Source organism: Ornithorhynchus anatinus, chromosome 7 (genome assembly GCF_004115215.2).
Source record: "Ornithorhynchus anatinus isolate Pmale09 chromosome 7, mOrnAna1.pri.v4, whole genome shotgun sequence".
NCBI lineage: Eukaryota > Metazoa > Chordata > Mammalia > Monotremata > Ornithorhynchidae > Ornithorhynchus > Ornithorhynchus anatinus.
This window is the reverse complement of record NC_041734.1, coordinates 65,539,237-65,558,155: the sequence shown is the minus strand read 5'-3', so window position 1 is coordinate 65,558,155 and position 18,919 is coordinate 65,539,237. Positions and strand designations below refer to the sequence as shown.

Genomic DNA, 18,919 nt, shown 5'->3' with positions numbered 1-18,919 from the left:
CCCACAGTCCCACAGCTGACACGTGGCAGAGCCGGGATTCGAACCCATGATCTCCGACTCCCAAGCCCTGGCTCTTTCCACTGAGCCACGTTTTGGTGACCTCATCTGGAAAATGGGGATTAACTGTGAGCCCCACGTGGGACAACCTCATGACCCTGTATCTCCCCCAGCGCTTAGATCAGTGCTCTGCACATGGTAAGCGCTTAACAAATACCAACATTATTATTATTATTATTATTATTATTATTATTATTATTACCACCGACCCCGCAGCGGCCGCAGGAGCGGGTCCAGCCCCTCAGTCCGGTGGCCGGACCTGCCCTCAGGGCGGGGCGAGCAGGTAGCCGCGGAACTCGGAGTATCGGATTTCGGGGCGAGCAGCCAATCAGAGCGCGCGGAGGGGCGGCGGGTGTGGGAGGGCGTGGCCGAAGGGCGGCGGAGCAGCCAATCAGAGCGGGCGGAGGATGCGGGGGCGTGGCCGAGGGGCGGCGGAGCAGCCAATCAGAGCGGGCCGAGGGAAAACCGGTGGGGGGGCGTAGCTGAGGGGCGGGGAGTGGGGAGGGCGAGGCCGAGGGGCGGCGGCGCAGCCAATCAGAGCGGGTCGGGAGCGTGGGGGCGTGGCTTGGGGGGCGGAGGTTCAGCCAATCAGAGCGGGCGGAGGGGGCGGGAGGGCATCCAAAGGGTGAGGGGCGGGGCTCCAGCGGCGCAGCCAATCAGAGAGTCCCGGGGGCGGGGGGCGGGGCGCCCTGGGGCGGTGGCTGTGACGTCAGCGCCGCGCACCTGGGCCGGGCAGGTAAGGGCTAGTGCGGGCGGGGGAGCGGAGCCATTGCGGGAGTTTCCCCGGGAGGAGGAGGCGGCGGCGGCGGCGGGGGGTGAGCCGGGGCCCGGGCGCTGTGGGGGGCGGCTTGTCCCCGGGACCGCGGTGCAAGGTGGGCTGCACACCTGGGCTGCACACCTGGGCTGCACACCTGGGCTGCAGGTGGGAGGGAGGGACGGAGCCGGGCTGGTAACCCCGGCCGCGGCGGGCTCCCGGGGACCCTCGGCCAGGGCCAGTCGGGGGGGGGGGGGTCACTCCTTCGCTCACGTTTGGGGGGCGTCCGGGAAGAGCCGGCAGGCTCCCGAAGCCACAATAACCCCGGGGAGGGAAGGGCCGGGCTGGCAGGGCGTGGTGGCCCAGGGGGCCGGGACAGGGTGGAGGGGACGGGGAGCGCAGCCGGACATTCATTCATTCAAAACTATTCATTGAGCTCTTACCATGTGCAGAGCACTGGACTAAGCGCTTGCAGTCATAATGTTGGTATTTGTTAAGCGCTTACTATGTGCGGAGCACTGATCTAAGCGCTGGGGGAGATACAGGGTCATCAGATGATCCCATATGGGGCTCACAGTCTTAATCCCCATTTTCCAGATGAGGGAACTGAGGCCCAGAGAAGTGAAGTGGCAGAGCCGGGGATTAGAACCCATGACTTCTGACTCCCAAGCCCGGGATCTTTCCACAGAGCCACGGTGCTTCCCGAATAATGTTGGTATTTGTTAAGCGCTTACTATGTGCGGAGCACCGTTCTAAGCGCTGGGGGAGATACGGGGTGATCAGGTGGTCCCACATGGGGCTCACAGTCTTAACCCCCATTTTACAGATGAGGAAACGGAGGCCCAGAGAAGTGAAGTGACTTGCCCAAAGCCATCTAGCAGACAAGTGGCGGGGCTGGGATTAGAACCCATGATCTCTGACTCCCGAGCCCGGGCTCTTTCCACTGAGCCACGCTGCAACTCGGCAACAGATAGAGACACCGGGACCTCCTGCCCATCACACAGCACGGGGCGGGTGGGGAGGCAGGGTCTGCTTGGCTGGTGAAACTCCCACTCTTAAATCGATCGATCGAATTTATTGAGCAATTATTGCGTCCAGAGCCCTGTAGTGATGATAATGATGGTATTCGTTAAGCCTTTACTGTGTGCCAAGCACTGTTCTAAACCTTCGTATTTATTGAGCGCCTGCTGTGTGCAGAGCACTGTAATGGAAAATACAATTCGGCAACAAATATTCATTCATTCACTCAATAATATTTGTTGAGCGCTTACTATGTACTAAGCGCTTGGAATGTACAAATCGGTAACAGAGACGGTCCCTGCCCTTTGACGGGCTTACAGTCTAATCGGGGGAGGCGGACAGACAAGAATAATAGCAATAAATAGAATCAAGGGGATGAACATCTCATTAAAAAATGGACACAGGGTAATCGGGTTGTCCCACCTGGGGCGCTCAGTCTTCGTCCCCGTTTTACAGATGAGGGAACTGAGGCACGGAGAAGTGGCTTGCCCAAGGTCACGCAGAAGACAAGTGGCGGAGGCGGGATTAGAACCCACGTCCTCTGACTCCCAAGCCCGCGCTCTTTCCACTCAACTACCCTGCTTGGAGAGTACTATGTAACACAGTTAGTAGAAGAGTTTTCCGCCCTTCCTTCCTTTCCTCAGCCAGCTCTGCCATTCTCCTTTTCCCTTCCTGTTTTGGGCTGTGGATCTGGGGGAGGATTGGGGAGATAATCTGAGAATTCAGGACTGAAAAGTCAAAACAAATCGCAAACCCCCCTCGTGCCTGAATTTCCAGGCCCCCTCCATTCTCCAGTTTATCAGTGGAGATCCTGCCTGTTAGAAGTAGGGGGTGAGGAGGGTGGGTGGGGCTTGGTCTAGCTCAACCTAAGGAAGATGGGGGAAGAGATTCTGATCAGGAAGGCATTGGAGTGGGGAAATCCTGCCATCCTGGAAGGGACTGGGTGTCCAACAGAGTTGGGGGAGGTGGGAAGTGCCCCTGGTGTCGTGTGGGTATCTAATAATGATGGTATTGGTTAATTAATGTTGGTCTTTGTTACGCGCTTACTATGGGCAGAGCACTGTTCTAAGCGCTGGGGTAGATACAGGGTGATCAGGTTGTCCCACATGAGGCTCACAATTTTAATCCCCATTTTCCAGATAGGTAACTGAGGCGCAGAGAAGTGAAGTGACTTGCCCACAGTCACACAGCTGCCAAGTGGCAGAGCCGGGATTCGAACCCATGACCTCTGACTCCCCAGCCCGGGCTCTTTCCACTGAGCCATGCTGCTTCTCGTTAAGCGCTGACTATGTGCCAAGCACTGTTCTAAGCGCTGGGGTGGGTTCAAGGTGATCGGGTTGGGCCCACAGTCGTAATCCCATTGTACAGATGATATCTGATACTGGGGAGGGACCTCCGTTATAAGGGAGAGCAGCAGGGAGGCTCTTTGGGGCCAAACTGGGCCTCTTTGGGGCCAAACTGGGCCGGGTTGAGCAATGAATAGAGAATTAGATCCCAGGAAGTAATCTTTTGTCTGGTATCTTTCTGTGAGTTCTCTTGTCTTATAGACCCGAAAGACCCCGAGGGGTGCCAATTTCTTAGCCACTCTCCTGACGTTGCTGCTGTGGTCTCGAGGGGACTGAATGTCCCAAGGGGAAGAAATAATGGCAAGGGCGGGGGAAGAAGGCAGTTCCAGACTTTTGGCTTGACGGGACCCGCCCCAGGGTCTATGCCCTTGGGCCGCTTCTCTCAGGAAAACTTTCTTTCCTGGGTTCTGGGCTCCCAGGAGCAGCAGATCATTGGGAAATCTCCCCTTCCCAGATTCTTGGAGACTGACAGGCAGAAACAGGGAGTCCTCCCACTCGCAGGAGCTTTGATCTGGTGGTAGGGAGATACTTACGTGCCCCCAGTTGGCTGTTGTCCCAACAGGGTTCTTTACTATGGCAACAGGAGGCGGGGTCTGTCATGGCTGAGTGTGTGGCATCTTCCTCTTGGAAGGACATGGGCTCTAGATTGTAATCGCTGATTTTGTGGGTAGCTCGTTGTGCTGTCCCCAGAGTGCCCTGTGCTGCTCTCTCCTGCCTCCGGTTAATAATAACAATTGTGCTATTTAGGTGCTTATTGTGAGTCAAACACTATTAATAATAATAATGTCGGTATTTGTTAAGCGCTTACTATGTGCAGAGCACCGTTCTAAGCGCTGGGGGAGATACAGGGTCATCAGGTTGCCCCACGTGAAGCTCATTTTACAGCTGAAGAATCCCCATTTTACAGATGAAAATGTAAAGGTAGAATCTGAAAAATCCCCATTTTACAGGTGAAGTAACTGTAGCACAGAGAAGTGAAGTGACTTGCCCATAGTCACACAGCTGACAAGTGGCAGAGCCGGGAGTCGAACCCGTGACCTCTGACTCCGAAGCCCAGGCTCTTTCCACTGAGCCAGTGGTATTGATTGAACCCTTACTATGTGCAGAGCACTGTACTAAGATCCTGGGAGAGGACAATATGACAGAATTAGCAGATACGTTCCCCGCCCACATTCAAGTTCACAGTCTAGTGGATTGTTCTAAGCACTGGAGAAGATGCAAGATAATCAGGTCAGACACAGTCCCTGACCCTCACAGGGCTCGTAATCTGTCCAGTTTCTCTTCCCTCCCCACCCCACCCATTTCCTGTGGCCAGGTTAAACTCCAATTTCCCTATTACAGGGTTTGGCAACTGATTCTGATTTCCTACCCATTTGGGGTTAGCTGTTGTCAGAGATCTGCACATAGTAAGCGCTTAACAAATATCAACGTTATTATCCTTGCCGGGCTGGCCGTGGGCAGTGGTTGGGTGTTGCCCCAGGACCACTCTGGAGATTAAAATCAATCAAGGATAGATAGTGAGTGCCTACTGACTGCTAAGCACTGCCCTAAGGGCTCGGGGGAAGCTGACGGAAAGGAGCCGTCAGTTCTTTCCCCTTAAGGAGCTTGCAGTCTAATGGGGGTTGCAAATGGAGACAGATTAGTTGGATTATTAATAATGATGATGCTACTCTTTCAGCGCTTACTATGTTCCAGGCCCTGTTCTAAATGCTGGGATTATTATTATTATTAAGTGCCGTCGAGTCGTTGCCAAATCATAGCGATTCCAAGGATATACTTTCTCCGGAACGTCCTGTTCTCTGCCATATCTGCAACCCTTCTAATGGTTCTTCCGTTATCGTTGTTATGATCTGTATCCATCTAGCTGCTGGTCTGCCTCTTCCATCTTTTCTCTGGACTTTTCCTAGCATTAGTGTCTTCTCCAAAGAATTAATCCTCCTGATTTATGTGTCCAAAATACGCTACTCTAAATCGAGCCGAGGTAGATATAAGTTAATTAGGTTGGACACAGCCCCAGTCCTATATGGGGCTCCCAGTCTTAATCCACATTTTGCAGATGAGGTCACTGAAGCCCAGAGAAGTTAACTGACTTGCCCAAGGTCACGCAGCAGACATGCGGCGGAGCTGGGATTAGAACCCAGGTCCTTCTGACTCCGAGGCTAACGCTCTATTCACTAAGCCGTGCTACTTGTAAATAGCAGACAGGAAAGCAACGGATAAAGCAGGAAGTAGTTTGAACATGCTCACTCTCTCCGGCAGGCCACGAAGACATGAGAAAGCAATCAGGGAGGCCCATGTGGGATGTGACAGTATCCAAGTCGCTTCTATTGTACCTTCCCCAGTGTTTAGCACAGTGATTGATGATGATGATATTTGTTTAACTGCTAACTATGTCCCAAGCACTGTTCTAGGTCCTTGGGTACGTACCTGGTCATCAGCTCGTCCCATTGGGGGCTCACAGTTTTAATCCCCATTTTACAGATGAGGTAACTGAGGCACAGAGAAGTGAAGTAACTTGCCCAAGGCCGGGATTAGAATCCACATCCTCTGACTCCCAATCTCGTGCTCTTTCCACTAAGCGACACTGCTTCTACCGTGGTTAAATGCTACTATTATTGTTGGTGGAGCAGCACATGGGACAAAATGTTTCAAAATTTGTGGGATATTTGCTCTTAACGGCTTTTGGGGCTGGAGAGTTCTTCTGCGAGAGTAATTTTCAGCTTTCTCCACTAATCGAAAGCCCCCCAGGGGAAGGGGTGAAAAATGACATTTTAGCTGTCAATGCACCGTCTCTTTTTGCAGTCTAGATTTGGCCTCAAGATGGTTCCCTGGTCTCCTGGTAACTGGATCAGATGGTTTACTAGAGGCTTGATCCAACCGTGTTTGAAATCTCTACCTGGAGCAAGGCTGCTTGGGCCTCAGGTTGGAGGAGCGTGCTCAGTCAGCATCGTGCGTGGAGGGCCTAATGCTTACCTTTGATGGAGGACAAGCAGAGAGGACAGGGAAGAGCATGTAGCTTTTCTCCTCAGCCTCCACAGGCGAGTCAGAAGCCCGAGGAGAGTGTAAAGGGATTTCTTTCGTCTTAAATATCCCCCGAGGAGGCTATGATGTAAAACCTCATTTCACCCGGAGGCTCCCAAGCGCCTTAACTGTTTTGGGAAGCTGGCTGGCCCTCTCTCTTTCCTTGCCCTTCCTGCCTCTGTTGAGTTTCTCCAAGTGGGAAAATGGAGACTCATTCCCTGCTTGGGTTTCTGATCATGATTCAGCTGGGGATCTTTCTGGGTGTGTGATGCCGCCGCCACCTCCTCCTCTTCGTCGTCCTCCTCTTTCCTCCCCGCTTCACCCCCTCCTCGGGCTGCACTGACTGTCTGGTCTGAGCTGGGATCAGGGTAGAGAGTCTGAAGTGACACAATCAGGGGGACACGAGGCAAATTACAGTTCTCCACCCCAAAACAGCTCTTCTCCAGGGCAGGCTATTTTCACTCCTGGCTCCCAACCTGTTCTCACCTTTGCTTTTTGTTGTTGACTCTGGTAGTGTTGGCCCAACCTGCCATGCCAATATATTTTGGGGGGAAATCGATAAATGTCATTGATTGATTTGATAATGGTGTGGGTTTGTTTCCTTTTTCCCTTATTTATATTAATCTCTCTCCCCCTCCAGACTGTAAGCTTGTTGTGGGCAGGGAACATGTCTACCAGTACTAAGTACCAGTACCAGTACTAAGTACAGTGCTGTGCACACAGTAAGCACTCAAATATGATTGATCAATTGATTCCTCCAGGAGTGGTGGGTAACTTTGTAGAACGTGTGGAGGGAGAGAGTGGGTTTTTTTTTATATATATATATTAAGCTCTTACTATGTGCCACTTGTCGGCTGTGTGACTGTGGACAAGTCACTTAACTTCTCTGTGCCTCAGTTCCCTCATCTGTAAAATGGGGATTAAGACTGTGAGCCCCACGTGGGAGAACCTGATTCCCCTATGTCTACCCCAGCGCTTAGAACAGTGCTCGGCACATAGTAAGCGCTTAACAAATACCAACATTATTATTATTATTATTATTACCAATTTTGTTACATTGTACTCTCCCAAGCACTGAGTACAGTGCTCTGCACACAGTAAGCACTCAAATATGATTGATCAATTGATTCCTCCAGGAGTGGAGGGTAACTCTGTAGAACGTGTGGAGGGGAGAGAGTGGGTTTTTTTTTTATATATTAAGCTCTTACTATGTGCCAGGCCCTGTTCTAAGTTCTGTAGTAGATACAAGCTAATCAGGTTGGCCACAGTTCTTGTCCCCGTGGGGCTCGCAGTCTTAATCCCCATTTTATAAGTGAGGTGACTGAGGCATAGAGAAGTGAAGGTTGTCCAAGGTTGTACAGCACACAAGTGGTCGAGCGGTACTAGAACCCAGGTCCTTCTGACCCCCAGGCCCGTGCTCTATCCACTAGGCAAAGCTGTTTTCCTAGTTGTTGCTTTGTGTTGGAGATGCTGGGGGAGCCGGTGTTGCTTGTGGTCTTGGTTGTGGGCCTAGAGCTGAGCACAGCCAAGTGTCTGCTTCCTCACATTTTCGTGTGGATCTAGAATTTTACTCTATGGCAGTCAGTCATTTGTATTTATTGAGTGCTTACTGTGTGCACAGCACTGTACTAAGCACATGGCAGAGTACAGTATCACGAATGTACACATTCCCTGCCCACGATGAGTTTAAAGTTTAGAGGGGGAGACAGACATTAATATAAATAAATAAAATTACAGATATGTACATAAGTGCTGTGGGGCTGGGAAGAGGGATGAATAAGAGAACAGGTCAGGGCGACGCAGAAGGGAGTGGGAGAAGGGGAAAGGAGGGCTCAGATGGGGAAGGCCTCTGGCAGGAGGATTTGAAGGGGGGGAGGGTAATTGTCTGTCAGATATGAGGAGGGAGGGCGTTCCAGCCCAGAGGCAGAGTGTGGGCGAGAGTCTGCGGTGATATAGATGAGATCGAAGTACACTGAGAAGGTTGGCATTAGAGGAGCGAAGTGTGCGGGCTGGGTTATAGTAGGAGAGTAGCGAGGTGAGGTAGGAGGGGGCAAGGTGATTGAACGTTTTAAAGCCAATGGTGAGGAGTTTCTGTTTGATGCGGAGGTGGATGGGCAACCACTGGAGTTTCTTGAGGAGGAGGGAAACATGGCCTGAACGTTTTTGTAGAAAAATGATCTGAGCGGAAGAGTGAAGTTTCTCCCTCGTCCTGCACCCTGCCCACCCTTGGCACCTATTCAGGGTGCAGGACGAGAGAGATATTGGTTCTCTCAGGGGGCACAAGGGGCGGGCCGAAGTTTCCCCAGCAGAGCCAGGGTTGTTGTAGAGTTGCTGAGTTCTCCCTTCTCTCGGTACAGAGCTCAAGGAAGGCCAGGAGCGGCGGAAGCGGAGTTTGGGGCAGGGGCTACCTGCTGGTTCCTGGGCCGGGCCACGTTCGCCGACGCCACTCGGTGTAAGTGAGGAGTTTGGTCCACGTGTCCCACCTGATTCCCTCAAACCCGCGTCTCGCTTCCAAAAAAAACTATCCTAGTCCCTTTTAGTTCTTGCTAAGAGCCAGGTGAACCTCCCCGTTCTGTTGGCCATAATCTTTATTTTGCCCCCCACCGATTGATAATAAAATTATTGGTCACGTTTCCCATTGCCAAGCCCACGTGCTTCACTGGTCCTACTCAGTTTCAGCCAGGTGACATCACCCTTGGACCAGGAGAATGCTTTTTATTTTTGATGGCAGGATTTAAATAGAAGCAGAAATATGATTCCTCTCCCTGGAGAAGTCTGATTTGGCCCCAGCTCAAAGCCTAAGTGACATTAGAATGAGACTCAAAGGAACCTTTTAACCATATTTCCCCCTCCACCCCGCCCCCCTTCTCTCCCTCCGCGTCGCCCCAGGGCTCAGTTTATTCCCATATTTGGTTTCTGTTGTTTGAATCCCTTGAACCCCAGACCTCCCTCTGGGGGGGAGGAGGAGGGATCCGGTAGATCTGGGGAGATCATATGCTAATTGTCCCGTTGTGTTTCTCACCCTCCCTGTCCCCTCCTTTTCCCTCGGAAGGTCATGGCTCTCCACCCACGTAGAGTCCGGCTGAAGCCCTGGCTGGTGGCCCAGGTGGACAGTGGGATGTATCCCGGCCTCATCTGGCTGCACAGGGAATCGAAGCGCTTCCAGATCCCCTGGAAACACGCCACGCGGCACAGTCCACAGCACGAGGAGGAGAACACCATCTTCAAGGTAAAAATGGTCAAGCGGTGGTATTGTTTGAGCACTTATCGGTGGGCAGGGCGCTGTACTGTGTACTTGGGAAAATTCGTACAGGTGGTAGATGCAATCCCTTCCTACAAAGAACTTAATAATAGTAATAATAATTGTGATATTTGTTAAGCGCTTACTATGTGCCAAGCACTATTCTAAGCAACGGGGTGGACACAAGCAAATCGGGTTGGACACAGTCTCTGTCCCATGTGAGGCTCACGGTCTCAATCCCCATTTTACAGGTGAGATGACTAAATGAGGTACAAAGAAGTGAAGTGACTTGCCCAAGGTCACTCAGCAGACAAGTGGTGGAGCTGGGATTAGAACCCATGACCTTCTGACTCCCAGGCCCGTGCTCTATCCACCGCGCCATACTGCTTCTCATTGTGATATCTGTTAAACTCTTACTATGTGCCAAGCACTATTCTAAGCAGTGGGGTGGATACAAGCAAATCGAGTTGGACACAGTCTCTGTCCCATGTGAGGCTCACAGTCTCAATAGGGAAGCAGCGTGGCTCACTGGAAAGAGCACGGGCTTTGGAGTCAGAGGTCATGGGTTCGAACCCCGGCTCTGCCACTTGTCAGCTGTGTGACTTTGGGCAAGTCACTTAACTTCTCGGTGCCTCAGTTACCTCATCTGTAAAATGGGGATGAAGACTGTGAGCCCCACATGGGACAACCTGATTCCCCTGTGTCTACCCCAGCGCTTAGAACAGTGCTCGGCACATAGTAAGCGCTTAACAAATACCAACATCATCATCAAGCCCCATTTTACAGATAAGGTAACTGAGGCACAGAAAGGTTACATGATTTCCCTGAGGTCACATAGCAGACACGTGGTGGAGCCAGGGTTAGAACACACACACAAAATCCTTCTGACTCCCAGACCCGTGCTCTGTCCACTAGACCATGCTGCTAAAACAAGCAAAACTTGCAACTTGTAGTCTAAAACAAACAAACTTATAGTCTAAAACAAGCAAAAACCTGAGTTTGAAATCGCCCAACTTTATGCCTTTGGGTCCCAGTTCTCACGAGGGCAGTAATTCCCTTCTGGGTCTCTGCAGGCATCTGTTGAGCTTTGCTGTCCATCACTGGCAGGTGTGACTTTTTTGCCATTGGGGTGTGTGTGTCTCCTATCAAAATGAGGTGCCTGTTGCTATTAGTTGTGGTATTTATTGACCATGTGCTAAGCACTAACTGCTTTAGCCCCTGTTCCCACCTGGGTGGTCAAGTTGTGAATAGGGCGAGCAATTATTCAGTTACTTATTGAAAGTTTACTGTGTTAAGACCACTGTACTAAGCAGTCTCCCCCTCTAGACTGTAAGCTCACTGTGGGCAGGGAACGTGTCTGCCAACTCTGTTGTAGTATACTTTCCCAAGCGCTTAGTACAGGGCTCTGCACACAGTAAGCGCTCAATAAATAACACTGATTGGAGAGTAGGTAGACACATTTCCTGCCCACAAGTTACTTTCAGACAAGAGGAGATGATATTCTCTAGAGAGGTAAAGTGACTTTCTCATTATCCTATCAAAGCCTTATTTAAAATCACACCTCCTCCAAGAGGCCTTCCCCAACTATGCTGTCATTTCCCCTACTCCCTCTCCCTTCTGCATCACCCATGTACTTGGATGTGTACCCTTTATCCACCCCACCCTCGGCCCCACGGCACTTGCGTACGTATCCGTAATTTATTTGAATATCTCTCTCCCCCTCCTGACTGTAAGCGTCTGGTGGGCAAGCTACATGTCTACCAACTCTGTCGTAGTCTCCCAAATGCTTAGTGCAGAGCTCTACACAGTAAATACTCAAATACGATTGATGGATCATAAAGCTGGGATTGGAGTCCAGATCTGCTGACTCCCAGTTCCAAACTCCTTTCGAAAAAGGCCCAGGCAGTATTTCTGAAAGGGGTGAAATTACCCTCAATTTCTGGGGAGGCTGAACTCCTTTCAGGGGACTTGTGACTTTTCCTCTGTATACACCCAGGTCAGCCTTGGCAAGTGAAAGAGATTAGGTCTGGGCTTCGGAGACCTGGGTTCAAACCCTGACTCCTCCACTTGCCTGCTATGAGTCTTTTGGGCCAGGCACTTCACTTTTTTGGGCCTGTTGCTCCATCTGTAAAATGGAGATAAAATACCTGATAGCCCTACCTCTTAGATCATGATTCCTGAGTTGATCATCTTGTGTCTCCCCCAGTGCTTGGCACATAGTGAGTGCATGCTGTGTTTAAGGTTCCCCTTTCCCCATGACCGAAGAAGCAGCAATTAGTGCTTATTGAGCACCTGCAGGATGCACTAATTCACATACTGTGGATATAACACTGCCCTAAGTGTTGGGGAGAGGTATAAGGATAATTATAATAATTGTACTTAAGAGCTTACTACACTATACTTAGCATTAGGGTGACAAACAAATCAGGTTAGACATAATCCCTGCCTCACATAGAGCTCACAGTCTTACTCCCCATTTTACATGTGATATAACTGAGGCCCAGAGTATGACTGTAAGCCCCACATGAGACAACCTTGTATCTATTCCAGTGTTTAGAACAGTGCTTGGCACATAGTAAGCGCTTAACAAATACCATAAAAAAAAAAAATGAAGTGGCTTGTCCAAGGTCTCACAGCCGACAAGTGGCAGACCTGGGATTAGAACCCAGGTCCTTCTGACTCCCAGGCCGTGCTCTATCCATTAGGCCACGCTGCTTCTCTCTGATATCTCAGACCAGATCCCCAGCCAGAGGGAACCAGGATCGGTGAGACCCGCAACTGCACGGAAAGGGAAGAAATAGAATAAGTTTGCCCAAAGCAACAATAGCCCTGAGAGCGACAGCTCGGGGTCGATAAAGGGAAAGCGAATGGGTTTTTCACTACCCCGACTGTCCCTCATCGGCCCATCACAGCCGTCCTCACGCTGTGGTCGGGGTTCCGGGTGGGCTGCAGAGGCACGTCCTGCCCACCTCGCCCCAGAGGGTGGATCACGGGGAAGGCTGCACTGGCTGTCGGACCCTGAGGCTCCGGTGGTGTTCAGTCAGGTTGCGGGGCCTCGTCTTCCCTCCCCGCTCGGGATCAGCTCTCCGACTCATGGGGGAGATAAGGCAGTCGGCAAATAATCCGCAGGTGTACAGGAATGTGCTGAGTGGGAGGCGTGGGCCGGAGGTGGGATGGTGGGTGGAGAGTGAAATGGGTGGGGTTAATTGGAGGAGGCGGGCTTGGACCGTCTCTCCGCCTCGAAGGGCAGAACTGCTCTAAAGCATAACATGAGCCCTTAAAGTTGGAGTGCGATTCTGACGATTTTCTTGAGCCCATCAACCAGAGTTGGTCGTCTCTGTTCCGCAGCTCTGTAAGTGTGGGTTGAGGGCAGTCCGTGAGGTCTTCTAAAAGCTGGTTCATCTCTGCCGCCCCCTCCTTTTTCCCTCACCACCAAGCCCCCCTGGATTGAGGGGCCAGGCATTTGAGAGAATGGTCCAGCCGTCCTGCTGGCCGAAGCAGGGCCGCCCACCGCGCTGGTCTTCCTCTCCCTCCCTCAGCCCTCAGCCGGACCTCAGATGGGACGTGGGGCTGGGGACTCGGGCCAGGGGGGAGTTTCCCATCGGGGGGATATGAAGCGAGACGTGTATGACAGACTGCATGAAAAATGAATTGCAGACTGGCCACGGGCTTTGGAGTCAGGGGTCATGAGTTCGAATCCCAGCTCTGCCACTTGTCAGCTGTGTGACCGTGGGCGAGTCACTTAATTTCTCTGTGCCTCAGTTCCCTCATCTGTAAAATGGGAATTAAGACTGTGAGCCCCACGTGGGACAACCTGATTCCCGTGTCGACCCCAGCGCTTAGAAAAGTACTCTGAACATAGTAAGCGCTTAATAAATACCAACATTATTATTATTATTATCATTATGACCACTGAGAGGCCCTGCCCCTCTGCGGCTTGCTCAATGCCGTAGCTTTGACTTCCCAGGTTCGGGCTGGGGCAGGGATTTTGTTGGAACGCTGGATGGGACCATGGTGGATGAGAGAGAGAGGAGAGAGAGCTCAGTAATTATGACTGAATAAATGAATGAGAGAGGTAATAATAATTGTGGAATTTGCTAAGCGCTTACTATTTGCCAGGCATTGTACTAAGTCCTGGGGTGGATACAAGCAAATCATGTTGAACACAGTCACTGACCTGCAAGGGGCTCACAGTCCTAATCCTTATTTTAGAGAAGCAGCATGGCTCAGTGGAAAGAGCCCGGGCTTGGGAGCCAGAAGTCATGGGTTCGAATCCCGGCTCTGCCACTTGTCAGCTGTGTGACTGTGGGCAAGTCACTTACCTTACCTCCCTCATCTGTGAAATGGGGATGAAAACTGTGAACCTCACGTGGGACAACCTGATCGCCTTATATCCCCCAGCACTTAGAACAGTGCTTTGCAAATAGTAAGCGCTTAACAAATACCAAATTATTATTATTTTAGGCACAGAGAAGTGAAGTGACTGGCCAAAGGCTAGGCGGCAGACATGTGGCAGAGCCGGGATTAGTACCCGTGACCTTCTGACTCCCAGGCTCATGCTCTATCCACTACGCCGTGCAAACAGAGACAGAAAGAGATGTGTTGTGGCCACTCCTTTTGTGGAGAATTGTAGGAGCAGGAGAGACCTCCTGCGTCTGTGCTAGGTGTGGTGGTAATGAGTGGGCGGGAGGGTCACTATGTTGTCTGGAAGACCTTGGAGGGCCAGGAGTGCTAATCTAACTCTGTAGATTAGAATTGGGCATTACAAAATAGTGACTGGGTCTAGGTTTCATTTTTATGTGCTAAGGCGCCTGGCTCATCCTCACCCCATCCTGGGACTATCACACCGTTGTTTCTTGGACAGTGTGGATTCTTTCCTTATTCCAAATGGGGAAGTTGGAACCCGAAGTGGGGTGGGCTGGGGATATGGGGGTCGTGGGCTGGGGCTGGATCCACAGTCTTGGCTCTCTAAGCTGGGACCTTTCGTGCCAGACACTGTACTAAATGCTGGGGTAGATATAAGATAACCAGGTAGGACACTGTCCCTGTCCCGCATGGGAGCTCACGGACTAAGTGGGAGGGAGACCAGGCGTGCATCGTATCCCCGTTTGACAGATAAGGAGACTGAGGCCCGGAGAAGTTCATTAACTTGCCCGAGGACACCCAGATCCTCTGACTCCCAGGGCCTTGCCCTTTCCATTAGACCATGCTGGCACCGGTGGCAGGAGGATTGCATATTTGGTGGAAGGGAACCTTTTGACCCGGAAACCTGGTCTGAGCTCCAGCCACCCTCTTTACCTCTGATCAGCCTGAGCCCGTCCGGTCCCCTGGGCCACCACACTCTGTCCACCTGGTGGCCACCTTCCTCAACACCACTGGATCACTTGGTGGAGGTGTGGGTACTCTCCCAAGTGCTTAGTACAGCGCCCGGCACACAGGAAGCGCTCAGTAAATACGATTGAACGGAGGAGGGAATGGGTGGCAGACACAGTTGTTGGGGTGAGTGAAGGAGAGGGTGGTAGGGGGTTGGAGGTCCAGAGTTCCAGTTGCAAAATGTCAGTGGCAGGCTAAGTCTTTGCAGGGGAAAGTTCAGGGTGAGGCACTCCTGCGGGGCAAGAGTGATGAACAATGTCATTTGGAGCTGGGGGTGACTGCGCCGTGTTAAAGAATGTGCTGGTTTGTGGAAACAGACCCCCATGGAGAACAGCACGGCCTACTGGATAGAGCCTAGTGAGAATCAGAAGGACCCGGGTTCTAATCTCAGCTCTGCCACTCGCCCCTACTGTGTGACCTTGGGCAAGTCACTTAACTTCTCTGTGCCTGTTACCTCATCTGGGGATTAAGCCTGAGTGCCCCATTTCGGGCAGGGACTTGTACTGCCGACTTGTTCATTCCAAGCGCTTAGTACAGTGCTCTGCACATAGTAAGTGCTCAGTAAATACTATTGAATGAATACTCTCCCAGGTGCCCAGTAAGTGCTCTGAACACAGTAAGCACTAAGTAAATATGACTGAATGAATGAATGAACCTGATTAGCTTGCCTAAAGCTTAGAACAGTGCCGGACACATTGTAAGCGCTTAACAGATAGCATCATTATTGTAGAGCACTTACTGTGTGCCAAGCACTGTAGTAAGTGCCTGGGAGAATACAATAGAGTCAGTAGACGGGGTTCCTGCTCACAAGGAGCTTACAGTCTACAGGGGGATATGGACATTAAAATAAATTACAGCTAGGGAAAATAGAGTATAAGAATATGAACATAAATGCTGGGAGACCGGGGTCAGAGGACCTTGGTGCTAATCTGTAATTTTTTATTTATGTTAATGTCTGTCTCCCCATCTAGACTGTGAGCTCGTTTTGGGCAGGAATGTGTCTGTTTAGACTGTAAGCCCGTCATTGGGCGGGGATTGTCTCTATCTGCACAATGTACATTCCAAGCGCTTAGTACAGTGCTCTGCACATAGTTAGCGCTCAATAAATTCTATTGAAAATTTATTGTTAATACTCTCCCAAGCTCTTAGTACAGTGCTTTGCACATAGTAAGCGTTCAATAAATACAATTGAATGAATGAATAGTCCCAGCTCCACCATTTAAAAATAAATAAATAAATAAATGGTGGTATTTGTTAAGCGCTTACTATGTGCAAAGCACTGTTCTAAGCACTGGGGGATACAAGGTGATCAGTTTGTCCTGCGTGGGGCTCACAGTTTTAATCCCCATTTGACAGATGAGGTAACTGAGGCACAGAGAAGTTAAGTGACTTGCCCAAGGTCGCACAGCTGACTAGCGGTACCACCTGTATCATCCTGGACAAGACATTTTTGTGGTCTTCAGTTTCCTCATCTGTAAAATGAGGATTTGATACTGTTCTCCTTCCCATTTAGACTAGGAGCTCCGTGGGACAGGGATGGTGTTTGACCTGATTATCTTTTACCTACCCTGGTACTTAGTACAGTGCTTGGCGCATAGTTAGCACTTACCAAATACCACCATTATTATCATTAGGAAGAGAGGCTGCCCCAAGGAAGCAGTAGCTTGATTCTCCACCCTTTAAAGCCCCCAGATATTCCCCCATTCTCTCCTTGCTCCCCTTTCTTCCCCTCCCTCAGAGTTAGGCTCAGTTTTAACATTTTGAATGGTGAAACTTTCATATACTGAATCTATGAAAATTCTCTCCCAACCCTCAAACGAAGTCTTGTTTAAATGGAAAGATACACACCGAGCCATGAGTTAGAAGAGAGCTTCAGTTTCCTCCTTCTCTAATGTGGTTTTCACTCTAGGCCATGTTGAGATTTCACACTTCTACTAACTGCATCCTTTGCCTGAAGCCTAATTTTTGAGCCTCGCCCACTTTCTCCGCATGCCTAACTGCTTGCCGCAATGTAGGTGGACGGGAGGGGAGGGGGACGCGGCTCACTGGGCCCTGCTGACCATCAGTGGGGCTGCCTTTTTTGTCGCTCCAGGCCTGGGCTGTGGAGACCGGGAAATACCAGGAGGGTGTGGACGACCCAGATCCGGCCAAATGGAAGGCACAACTCCGATGTGCCCTCAACAAGAGCCGGGAATTCAATCTGATGTATGATGGTACCAAGGAAGTGCCCATGAACCCTGTGAAAATCTATGAAGTGTGCGACATCCCCCAACCCCAGGGTGCCATTATCAACCCAGGTGAGGCCTTGTTGGGGCTGGGGGTGGGCCTGTGCTGGGGGAGGGTTAGCCCAATTTGCCCGCAGGCCTCTTGGTCTTAAGGAAGACTCAGGGTCCTTAAAATTCCCTTCTACTGCATGCTGGGGGCGGGGGGGGGGGGAGGGGCCTTGAAGGAGCACCTCAGGAGCACCAAAAATAATAATAATTATGGTATTTGTTCAATCGATCAATCAATTGTCTTTATTGAGTACTTACAATGTGAGGAGCACTTGTGGACATTTTCCCTGTCCTTAGTGAGCTCATTGTGTGCCAGGCACTGTACTAAACGCTGGAGTAAGGACAAGAAAATCCGATTGGACACAGGGCTCTTGTTCTAAGAGGGAAGGAAAGTGGGATAATGAATCCCCATTTTACAGCCAAGGAAACTGAAATACTGATAAGTGAAGTGACTTACCCAAGTTCACATAGCAGATGAGTAATGGAGCTTGGGGTCCCCTGACTCGCAGGCACATGGTATTTCCAAGAGGCCATGCTACTTCTTTTTTTTGTTGGTATTTGTAAAGCGCTTACTATGTGCCGAGCACTGTTCTAAGCGCTGGGGTAGACACAGGGGAATCAGGTTGTCCCACGTGGGGCTCACAGTCTTAATCCCCATTTTACAGATGAGGTAACTGAGGCACAGAGAAGTTAAATGACTTGCCCACAGCATGAATGGATGAATGAGGCAGGCATCCTCAGGGCTAGGAGGGTGGGGTCCACCAGAGTCTCCAAACTTTCTCTCTAGGAAATACATAATTGTCTTTCCTACTCGAGGAGGATGCCAATGATGGTGAGATTCCCTCACTGGTGTCTTTAGAGCTGGAAAGGCCAATGCAGGACCCACACTACGCACCCATAAAAGTCACGTTGTCACGTGAGCCCCATGGGGGACACGGACTGCGTCCGACCTGATTATTTTGGGTCTACGCCACTGCTCAGTACAGTGCTTGGCACACAGTTAGCACTTAAAATGTCATCATCATGTTCGTCCCTTGTATCACCAAGGCTGTTTTCACTTTTGCCTCTTTTAACCCCAATATGGGACTGTTTCTCCACATATTTACCTAAACTCCTCTGGAATTCGATGACATCATCAGCAAATATGACCTACCACAGACAAGAGCTTAGGACACAATACCTCAAATTCCCAGCTCTTTTAGACTGTAACCTCATTATGGGCAGGGACTGTGCCTGTCATACTGTACTCTCCCAAGAGCTTAGTACAGTGCTCTGCACAGTTAAAGCTCAATAAGTACAATAGACTCCCCGCCCCACTGCCAGGGATGAGCTCAGCGTTGCTGAAACATATCTTTCGCCCTGACCTTGAACAGCTTTGAATAGAGGAAGGGGCTGCTCACTGAAGACCCCATTTCCAAACTCTGGGCATTAGAAGCAGCGTGGCTCAGTGGAACGAGCATGTGCTTGGGAATCAGAGGCCGTGAGTTCTAATCCCAGCTCCGCCACTTGTCAGCTGTGTGACTTTGGGCAGGTCGCTTCACTTCTCTGTGCCTTAGTTACCTCATCCTGAAAAATGGGGATCGAAGGCTGTGAGCCCCATGTGAGACAACCTGATTATTGTGTGTCTACCTCAGCGCTTAGAACAGTGCTTGGCACATAGTAAGTGCTTAACAAATACCGTTATTATTATTTTATTATTATTATTATAGGTGACTATCAGGTGCTTAAAGGGTAAAGATCCCAGTGTGTAGGTCTGTTATGGGTAGAGAACGTTTCTGTTAATTCTGCTGTATCCTACTCTCCCAAGTGCTTAGTACAGGGCTGTGCACATAGT

General features: G+C 50.7%; 1 protein-coding gene across 1 annotated transcript in view; it reads left to right on the top strand.

The window, feature by feature from the left end:
- The first annotated feature begins 771 nt into the window (after positions 1-771).
- IRF6 (interferon regulatory factor 6) overlaps positions 772-18,919 on the top strand; it is a 37,590-nt gene continuing 19,442 nt past the window's right edge. Inside the window, exons 1-4 of the mRNA XM_029069960.2 lie at positions 772-793; positions 8,556-8,650; positions 9,251-9,427; positions 16,905-17,109. Of these exons, the coding sequence (XP_028925793.1) occupies positions 9,254-9,427; positions 16,905-17,109 (379 nt within the window). The 5' untranslated portion in view covers positions 772-793; positions 8,556-8,650; positions 9,251-9,253. The remainder of the gene's footprint in view (positions 794-8,555; positions 8,651-9,250; positions 9,428-16,904; positions 17,110-18,919) is intronic.